This window comes from Bidens hawaiensis, unplaced genomic scaffold (assembly GCF_021521415.1).
Source record: "Bidens hawaiensis isolate Kalapana, Puna unplaced genomic scaffold, B.hawaiensis_p1.1 tig00045366_1, whole genome shotgun sequence".
In the NCBI taxonomy this organism is placed as follows: Eukaryota; Viridiplantae; Streptophyta; class Magnoliopsida; order Asterales; family Asteraceae; genus Bidens; species Bidens hawaiensis.
In genome coordinates this window covers 4,937-15,574 of record NW_027498065.1, presented here as the reverse complement: position 1 = coordinate 15,574, position 10,638 = coordinate 4,937, and the positions used below count along the sequence as shown (strand labels likewise).

The following is a 10,638-nucleotide window of genomic DNA, read 5'->3' as shown; positions in this document are numbered from 1 at the left end:
GCCTAATCAAAATCCTCATAATGATTCATGAAAATACTTAAGGATCATAATCAAAACTTCCATTTGATTTATGAAAAGAATAATATTATTAGTCCCAAAGATGTACCAAATTCTCTTACTCTTATAAAAGTCACCCAAGTTTAACAATATGCATTCCAACAAGTGTTGCAAAAATCTCGACTATGTGCCGATTATTTTCTAGTCCCCGCTTTACTGATTAATTTTGGGCTAATCAGCCAATTAATCGGTCAACGATCAAATCCGGCCAAAATCGACGGTTTCCGACCAAAATCAGCGGTTTCCAGTAAGATTCCATAAAAAACCAACGGTTTCAAACAAAATTCAAGCCAATTTCCGGCCAAAATGTTTTTATGTATGTATAAAATTGTAAATTACATATAAATATGTGTGGTTGTATATACAAAACTGAAAATTATACATTAAAGTCCGATTCGATTAATCGCTAGTCCTCACCTCACCACCCAACTAGCGACTAACGATTTTTACAGCACTGATTCCAATCACTCAACTTCGAGTATCGACATCACATTTATTTTAGCTCCGTTTGGACACGGTTTAGTTCGTAACACAAACGTGTTCTACTAAAATCATAAAGTTGAAGAAATCATAATGATTTATAACAGTTCTAATAAAATCATAATGTTGAAGAAATTATGAGTCTTCTACACATATACTCATGTCTTTAGAACCAACCAGACCACAATTTTGTCATTTTTCTTTGGTTTTCTAAAAACTTTCAAAAGAACAGACTGACACAAACACAAACAAGACACAACACTTCCATTTAAATGGTAACAAACCATAAGAAATTGAGAAATACAAAAGCCGGGTGGCGTTTAAGCAGTGGCGGTGATGTACTCGATCGCTTGTTTGCATATTCCGGTCATTGTTGCCTCGGGACCATACACCTACAAAGAGATTTATAAGCAAAGTTACAATTTAGGCTTATTAAAACTGTATATTTATTTATTGTTTGTATGGAATAAGCAATTTCAAAATGACAGATTTACTCTTAGTTTCGAAAATGTTTATGTTGAGAAACTAAATGATGAAAAATTATTTACCTCAATTGGGATGCCAATTTGCTCCCCGAGTTCACGCATCTTCGCTAGTCCTTTTTGGTAATTTGGACCGCCTCTCCTTACGTAGATGTGCATGTTAGCAGCTTTCAACTTGGCCTCCTATAGCAAATGTCAAAATTCATTTTCACCATTTTGAAATCTAAATTTTTGTCTAAAATGGATTCAATTAAGGTTGTTCGTAAGCTGTTGAAACCGACCGAACCACCCAAACCAATGTAAGTCCACCGGTTTGGCCGGTTTAAGATGTATACGGTTCAGTTTTGACAGTTCGAGTTACTTTTAGAAATGTACCATTATGTATAGGTAATCAGGTATTATATATATGAACCATCCTTATCATTTGAAAAAATACTAAGGATCCTAAGAGAACCATTTGAAAATTAAGAACTTTGAGAACCATTTTGGACCACTAAAAAAACCTCTAAAAATATTTAAAAAAATTATAAAACAAAAAAAACAAAAATTGTAAAAAAGTAAAAAAACCAAAATTCTTATATTTCATTCCGGTTTCATAAAAAAAAACTTTGTATTATACACATGTGTATAATTTCATTTAAACTCTAGTTACGTAACGTACGTATATGTACATTATCATTTACCTTAAATTATACATATGTGTATAAAAAAACATGTATGTAAAACATATATGTACATATTATACATATATGTATAACTTCTAAACCGAGACGTTATTTTTCTAACGAAACCGCGATGATAAATAAGAATTTTGGTTTTTTTACTTTTTTTATTTTTTTTGTTTTATGATTTTTTTTTTATTTTTGAGTTTTTTGTTGTCCGAAATGGTTCTCAAAGTTCTCAATTTCAAAATAGTTCTCACATGATTCCAATCCTATATATATATATATATATATATATATAACTGGTTCAAAACCCAACCATCAAACTACCAAAATTGGCCAGTCCAACCAACGCAGTCAGTTTGGTTTTTTGTCTTTCGAAACCGTAGTTAGCGGCTCAGACCGGAATATAAGTAAAAGCCGCTAGATTAAATGCAAGTGAATGAGTACCTTCTCTTTCATGGCACGAATGATGCCATTGAATGTGGCTGCAACATCAGTGAAGTTAGCAATTCCACCTCCTACTACAAGAGCTCGCCTTTGACCGTCTGGATCAGCAGTCGCACACTGTACATACCAAACCGTCATATTAAGTTTTAACCTTTGAATATAACATATGAATATTACACTTATTTCCAACAACATTAAGAGAGTGATTTAGCCTACATCAATGACAACTCGAGCGTACTGCAAAACCTCCTCTTCATTTGGTGCACCACTGTATTCAGCATAGTTTCCAAGCTCGGATGCATAACCAAGATCTCCAACCTGGTTTACACAATGATTTCAAATGAAACAAGATATGAGTGGTAAATAATAATTCATCAAAGCAGTTATAATTTTGGTCAGCTTTTAAAAAATTTGTTTAAACTTTTAGTGTCAGATATGTATACTTCAATAGTAGTCTAATTTGTTGAATAATAAGACTTTAGAGGTTTTATGCATAAAAAATAGAATAAACTGCAGGCCATTGTAGCAAAGGAGCCGTTCAACATGAGGCACAGCATTTTCAGCTATTCTCAAAAAAATATTTGCACTGATTTGTCATTTTAGTGTATATGTACATGCAATTTGGCATCTGATGTGATAATTAAACTTTTTTTTAATATAAATGTGAAATAACTTTTTAGTATTATTTTCAGAAACATTCAAAAAATATGTAGTATCTGATGAGGAGTTGCCATGGCGTCCACATTAGAAAAATAAGTTAACACGAGGTTGGCTGCTAAATGAATATCTCAACCCATTCCACATGCTTCCTGTTTAGCTATTTTTTTTAAATTTTAATGAGAGATTCGGCATGGATTTGCAAAAATCGAGCGAGAAAGAGTGGAAACATACTGTATCAGCATATATGACACTAGCACCTCCACCAGCAACCATGGTCCAAATTCGTCCCTTTGGATTAAGAACTGTAAACTTCAAAGATGCACTAGTCTGCAACGTTTCAATATAAAGAAAAAATTTAATCATGTAAATGTTACTGTAAGAGTATAAACACGCATTTACAAATTCAAAGTGAGAAGAAAAAAAAAACTAAAAAGTAGGATGTTTGAAAGTCAGTTTATAAGGTTCAAAAATGGCTAATAATGTGTACCTTTTCATCTAGTCCATGAATAAAGCTTTCGGTAGCAGTCATAACTCTTCCAAAGGGCAATGGGAACTCAAGGTTGCCCCACCTGGAAAATTAAAAGAAATGTAAGATAACACATGAATATGTCATAAATGTCATATTCTATAGCAATACTAATAAAAACCAATCGCATGAAGTTTTCTGAAATTTAGCCACCAACTTCCTATTAAGTTCGAAAGAGAAACCAGCTTATAGTTTATTACTGAAATAAAATTACACGTCAACAGTTTTGCAAAATGAGCAAAATGAATAACCTTCTACATATCAAGCAAGTCAGACGTTTATGCAATCAATATTCAATAATAAAATCGGTTAAAAAATGCAAGTTGGTTTCTATTTTACGCTTAACTTAAAGTCGATTACTAAGAAAAATGTAAAACTTGTATATGTTTTTTTTGCCATTTGTCCATAAAAAGTTAAAATTAAACATACTTTTTAAAGTTCTTGAAAGCAGCAGTGTCATCAAGCTCTCCTCTCATGTCAAGAGGATAAGGCTTTCCATCAACCAAGGTAAAAGGATTCATTTCTAAGAAAGTGAAGTCAAGATCTGAAACACACAATATGAAAAGATATTTTTACTTACAATTATAATATGTGCTGCTTAGGTAAGTAATAAGAGTAGAGAATTTTTTAATAAAGTGTAATTTATGGTTTACCTATGAATAAAGCATATATAGATTTGATGAACTCCTCAATTACAGGTTTAATCTACATCATTGAAGAGATAAGTGTCATATATCCATAATATACAAACAATTATCAGTTGAATTGTGCTTTAGCTTGCTATATAATAACATGATGTTGCATAAATGAGGAATAAGCTCACCTCCAATGGAAGGGTAGCAACAAGTGGAGCGCATATCTCTTGATTCAAAGACACCCCAGTTGGCAAAAAGATGGTCTTCACCTGGAAATTGGGAAAAATGTGAAGTTATGAGAAAATATAGACTAAAAAACTGAAATATTGCATAAAATTATGAGTGCACAAAACATTGGGTTGACCCACCCTTTTATGTTCTCACCTTTTAAGTCTTTTATAAAAAGCTAATGTGTTAATTATGATTAGAAAAACAGTGATATTACAGTAGTAAGTTAAATCTTTGAATGATACAATATAGCAGGTTGAATGTATAAAAAATAGAATATGGGTTAGCTTTCAACCCATTTCACTAGGGACACCGGTACCGGTACCGATCTCATCCCTACATTTCACTCACTCATTTATAAACTTAAGAGACTTATAGATCAAACAAATTACAAAATACACTCACTCATAAATAAATGTGTAGCTTTCATTATACTTTTTGCACAAGAATAAAATAAGAAAAGTCATGTGCGGAAGATATGATGTATATATGTGTGAACCCTCGGGTGGGCAAAAGTGAAATTGCACTAATTTTGACGTTATTTTACTAATCTCGTGAAAATAACGTTAAAAGTGACGGACGGTTAATCAGGCATCATGTAGTGGCGTTGATAGCTGAAAGATAAGGGTACATGCACTGATCAGCCGGTGTCCCGATGATTGAGTGCTATGTGCCTTATGTCCAAGGCTTGATGCAAAACTACTATCGAGCCGGGGGTCTCACCGGAAGCAGCCTCTCTATCCCTATGGGGTAGAGGTAAGGCTGCCTACATCTTACCCTCCTCAGACCCTACCATAGCTTTGCTATTGGTGGGATATACTGAGTATGATGATGATGATGATGATGCGCGGAAGATGGAGGTAGCAGAAATGAGAATGCTACGTTGGATGTGTGGGCACACAAGGCTAGACCGAATAAGAAACGTTGTGTTTCGCGAGAGATTAGGGGTGGCGAACATAGCAGACAAGATAAGAGAGTGGAGATTGAGATGGTTTGGACATGTAAAGAGAAGACAGACGACGAATCCTGTTAGATCCGTAGAAAACATTACTATAGAGGGGAGGAGGGGTAGAGGACGACCGAAATTGACTTGGGATGAGAGGATTAGGCAGGATTTGATAGACCTAAACCTCTCAGAGGACATGGTTGAGGATAGGAATTCGTGGAGAAGTAGAATTAAAGTTAAGGATTTTTAGAGAGAATTGAATTCCTTAGGGCTTAGACTTAACTTATTTAGGTCACATACCATAATGGTATTTCCCTTACATATATTATTATTATTATAATTATTATTAGCTTTTATATAGCTGTTAAACTGTGATCTTATTATTAATATTATTTTAATTAGTAGTAGTTTTTATATAACTGTTAAACTTTGATTTCCTTTATTTTGCTTCATACACATGTACTTAGAGCCGAGGGTCTCTCTGGAAGCCACCTCTTTATTCCTTTGGATAGAGGTACGGTGTGCCTACATCCCACCCTCCCCAGACCCTACTTATAGCTTTGCTGTCGGTGGGATTTTACTGGGCATGATTGATTGATTGATATGTACCTTTTCCCAGTTCTCTTCGATGTCAATTCCTCCACACTCTGAAAAGCTAATGCTACATCCTAATCGCTCAGAAACAATGTTAATGTAAAACTCCTCATTGTGTGGAACAAATGGTTCAACAATGAATGTGGTTATGGGTCCTTTGCATCCTCCCATCTCAACCTGTTAAGTCCAACATGTATAAGAAGTAAAATTAAATTACAGCTCAACGCCAGAGATGGCAAGATGAGAAAAATTGACAAAATGTCAAAAGGGTTGGGAAGTTTCATTTTTTAGAATTGGTCGTTGGATTGACTGTAAATAGCTATTTACTAATTTTTTTACAGAAATTCTTATGTGCAAAAGATGATTACAAAAACTATATTAATACAATAATAATTCAAGTCTTTAAAACAAAGATCTAGGAGGTTGTAAGATTTAAAAATAGACTTCGGGTGACTTTCAAACAGTTTGGCACATTCACTTTTAGCTATTTTTTTTAATTGAATTATATGAGATAAAACACAAACCAATTAGACCCATTAAGAGGTACATGGATCGAAATTGCCACCTCTACTCGACACACAGAGAATAAAGTAAGAGCACACGTGTAAACAAGATAATTGCAAAAGGGGGTTGTCCCACTAGCATTACACTTGCATATAAAACATATAGGTTTTGTTTTCGGTTGGGGAAAAATCAACATTGACTATAAAACTTAAACCTAGTACTTTCTAGATTTAAATATGAAACATATGCACACTTGTGTCTGTACTAAACACATAAGAAAGTACTATATTTAATTAGGTCTAAACTATGCTCTTTTTTATCAAGTTTCCAATTAAACATTTACCTCTTTACCAAGCCGTGCCTTCACAAATTCAGAAACTTGGGCCAAATCAAGATTTAGAGCAACAAGCCCACTTTTCCCACGCTTACCGAACAGCATATCAGGTTTCACAACCAATTTTGATGAAGAAAGCCAAGGTTCCACGTTTACCAGCTCATTCAAGTCTGTAGATTCAGTAATCTGGTGTACAAAAAAGAGATGCATTAGTCAATAATCTCACCGAGAAATCATGTTTGAGTTATCCAATTAGTCATGCTAATAAATAGACAATTCACAATCAGGTATAATCAACAGTTTGAAACAGGGGCGGATCTAGTGCATGACTACGGTGGGCTGGTGCCCACCGTCCGGCTGCCGGAGAGTCGCGTTTCCGAGTACTCTTTAGTATATTATGTGTCAACAATCAGCCTTTGCCCACCGTCTGCTGCCGGCCTGTGCCCCATGGGTGGATTTACAGGGAGGTATTGACATGCGGCAGCAATCCGGTGATGCTGCTGTTGAACTACTGTGAAACCGAGAGGGGGAAGATGAAAAGTGCAACTGCCTCACCGTCATAAATGCTTTTTAATTTCTTCGACTAATGCAAACTTGAACTATATTATCTAATTATAAAAGGCCCACTATGATTTTATTTTATTGTTTATCTTTTTTCTAGTTTATTCTAATTATTAAAGAAATTATACATGATTTAGGAGTGAGGACCTAATAGTTCACACACTTACGGTCTCTCACTTTTCATGCTTGAGGATCTAGTAGTTTTGTTTTTATTATTTTATTGATTTTTAATTTAATATATTAATAGCATTTGAATATGAATTTTCTTTTTTATGTTTTACTTTACAATTTTATATTATTTGGTTAGATAAACAATTTTTGCGTGTCAAAAAATATTATTATCATTATATGTAAAACTGACTTTTTAAAAATACAATTTGTGAACATCTGATTATTATCAACTACTATCATTAAGTTCGTGAAACATATACGAACGAAAATTGTGACTCTTCAATTAAAAGTTTCTTGTTATGTTGTAGACAGTGGCCCAAAAATATCAGTTTACCCTCTCATTTGCTCCAAAAGTTATTCAACTATGGGCCTTCAAATGGTTAGTCGGCCATATTCTCTTTGACCCGACTCATTTTTTACTTAATCCATTTTGTGCCCACCCTAACAAAAAATTCTGAATCCGCCACTGGTTTGAAACACGTATAGTAATACTATATGAATTATTTCTACAAAAATCTACACTTGACCATATGAATGGACAATTCATTTGAGGGCTTTATAACTTTTTTTTTTCTTGCCAGTAATTGTATAGTTATAAACATTAATATAATGATATCTTAGTTCTATTTCTTAGAGGTACATAAACTGTACTTAAACAATAGTTGGCCAAAACTACTGTCATCAAGAAACCGTGTTGTACATATTAACCTATTTAAGTGTGATCTTACTGCATCAGGGCCTTTTCTAAGTGCCTTTTCAAAGAGTTTATGGTGATTTGAAAAACTATATTCAGTTGCCTGATTAAAGGTAACAAACCAAATAATCAGAACATCAGACTCATAATATGTTTTTGCGACTTTAAACATGTGCCTAGGGGTGCAAACAAGCCGAGAGGTTTGGATTTGTGTTTAAACAGTTATTCTGTAACTAGGGGTGCAAACAAGCCGATCTGGTTGCGAGATCGAAACAATGGAAAGCTCGAAACGAGCCGAGCTTTTTCAAGCCAAGCTCGTATAGATCAAGCCTTGTGCATTATTAAGCGTTATCTATTTTAGACTTCCATGGATTAATTTCACACTGCACAGCCAACTTTATACTCGATAAAAAAATTTTCTCAAAACATATAAAAATTATAAAAACATATGTACATTAGATATTAATAAATAATTAATAAACAAGCTGAGCCCAAACGTTAAAAAAAGAGCTCAAAACAAACCGAGCTCAAGCTCAACCCTAGTTGAGCTCGGGCTCCGTTCAGCTCATTTGCACCGAAACGAATCACAATCAGAATAACATAATCAGCAACAATTAGATTCAATAACAGGAAGCAACTCTACACTTATCTCAATCACACAAACACACGTCTGATCCGATTAAACAAACACTTGCTTATCTCAATAACCTAAAACTACAGATCCGATCAAACTAACACTTGTAGCTGATTCAATGCTCATTAGTTTCGAATCCGATTCGATATCCAGTTAATACACATCACAGATTCAATCGCTACAACAAAACAATAACAATTGAACACTAACACTAACAACAACACACTAACAATAACAATTTAAATAATAATAATAATACCTGTGCGGATTTAATCGCTAATTCGTAACCAGCAATCCGTTTAAAATGCTCCTTAACCAACCGCTTTGAATCATACTCTCGGATCTTCTTACGCGCCATTATCGATCTGTGAAAACACTACAGATCTCAGCTCAAATCAAGTAGTAACAGATCAGATCGTTAATAATATTATTATTATTTAATTGATGAGAATTTGGGAGCTTACAGTTGTGAGGTTGGTTGGAGGTTGTTGGAGATTAGATGCAGAGTAGAGCAGATATCAGTGAGAATGGATGTGGGTGGATTTATACTTGAAAATTATTATTATTCTATTATTATATTTTTTAGTTTTTTTTTAACAATTCTGCTTTTTATTTTTCTCACCGGGTGGAAGGGTAAAAGTGAGTAGTATTTCAATCTCGAGTTTGGTTTGGTTTGAGTAGCGGTGTAAATGAGCTGAGTGGTTCACGAAATACTTGAGATTAGCTTGTGAAAAAGGCTTGATTGAGCCGAGCTTAAACAGGTTCAGGCCTAAAAGTAGCCCGTTTGATAAACAAGCTCGAGCATGAGCTTCACTTATCGAGCTTGAAAAACTAATCACAAGCTCGAGCTTTAAAAATAGAGATCGAAACGAGTCGAGGTTGAGCTCTGTGTAGGTTAAACAAGCCGAGCTCGAGCCTAGTCAAGCTCGAGCTCGGCTAAGCTCGTTTGCACCTTAGTTTTGAGCCTTTTCAAGCTTAAACTGGGTTTGGGCTCGACTCGTTTATTATTTACTAATATTTATACATACTCTAATTTATTTATTTTTTTAATTATAATTTTTATACAGACTAAGTAATAGGCTTGCGGGTCGTCCAGAGCTTCACGTAATCACAGATTACGTTGGGCTTGTTTATAGTATATTGTATTTTGAATTGAATGTTATTATTTGTTATACAGCGTATTCCATGTCGGTATTGTGTATATGTATAGGTTAGTGTTAATTAAAAATCACGATACCTCTTTAAGTTCACAAAATTCTCATAATTATTTTCAATTATAAAATTTGGCCCATAAATGGCGAACAACTTCACATATGTACTTTATTTCCATAATTTATCGTAACGTCTCTTCCAAGTACTGCAAACAACTTGCGAACAACTTCACGTATGTACCTAGCCATTACCGCCTAGGCAAACAAAAATGATTTCAAACTTTATACATTCAAAATAACTATAATATGAAATAAACTGATTTATAATATACCAATTTATTAACTTTTATGTAACTTTTTTTCTTCTTTTGGTATTTCATGGTTTCATGTGTTGTTGGTCCAAAAAATGGAATATTGTAGATTTGTAGGTTGCTAGAGGAGTTGGGTAACCAATCAATACATTTACTTCCAAATTTCCACAAAGGGCATCTCTTTATTTGCCAACATATCAATATTATATTAATAACAATTGTTAAATATTATTTAAGTAACAACAAAGCTTAATATCGGCTAAAGTGAAAGGATCTTGATTAGTTTTCAAGTATCTTTATTCCTTTATTTATATATAATTTTTGGAGTTTAGTCTTACAATATAAGTTATAACATTGATATGATGTTGTTGGTCCACTTGCTTGTCCCTTCCGCTTCGTTGGTGCCTTGTTTTGTATTAAATGTCCATAATACAAAATTAATAATTATAATATTTTTTTAACGGCTACACACATATACATACTCATCTACTACGCTCATACAAGGTTTTGAACCATTGTTTTCACTCCCAAATCTAAAAACCTTTACCACCCATCACA

At 33.8% G+C, this 10,638-nt stretch overlaps 1 protein-coding gene across 1 annotated transcript; it reads right to left on the bottom strand.

The window, feature by feature from the left end:
• Positions 1 to 616: 616 nt before the first annotated feature.
• On the bottom strand, positions 617 to 9,123 carry LOC143595599 (ATP-citrate synthase alpha chain protein 1-like). The gene is made up of 13 exons (XM_077074578.1): positions 9,083 to 9,123; positions 8,878 to 8,983; positions 6,568 to 6,744; positions 5,736 to 5,897; positions 4,141 to 4,221; positions 3,971 to 4,022; positions 3,747 to 3,861; positions 3,279 to 3,360; positions 3,023 to 3,118; positions 2,348 to 2,449; positions 2,132 to 2,248; positions 1,086 to 1,202; positions 617 to 929 (listed from the first exon to the last, which is right to left on the bottom strand). The coding sequence occupies exons 2-13, from the start codon at positions 8,974 to 8,976 to the stop codon at positions 858 to 860; spliced, it is 1,272 nt and encodes a 423-aa protein (XP_076930693.1). The 5' UTR covers positions 8,977 to 8,983; positions 9,083 to 9,123; the 3' UTR covers positions 617 to 857.
• Positions 9,124 to 10,638: the final 1,515 nt, after the last annotated feature.

Excerpts from the sequence above, each read along its gene's own strand:
- LOC143595599 (XM_077074578.1), bottom strand. The coding sequence starts at position 8,976 with ATGGCGCGTAAGAAGATCCGAGAGTATGATTCAAAGCGGTTGGTTAAG. Across the intron at positions 6,745-8,877 it reads TAGCGATTAAATCCGCACAG|ATTACTGAATCTACAGACTT; the intron begins GTATTATTATTA and ends TTTGTACACCAG. Across the intron at positions 3,361-3,746 it reads GCTTTCAAGAACTTTAAAAA|GTGGGGCAACCTTGAGTTCC; the intron begins GTATGTTTAATT and ends TTAATTTTCCAG.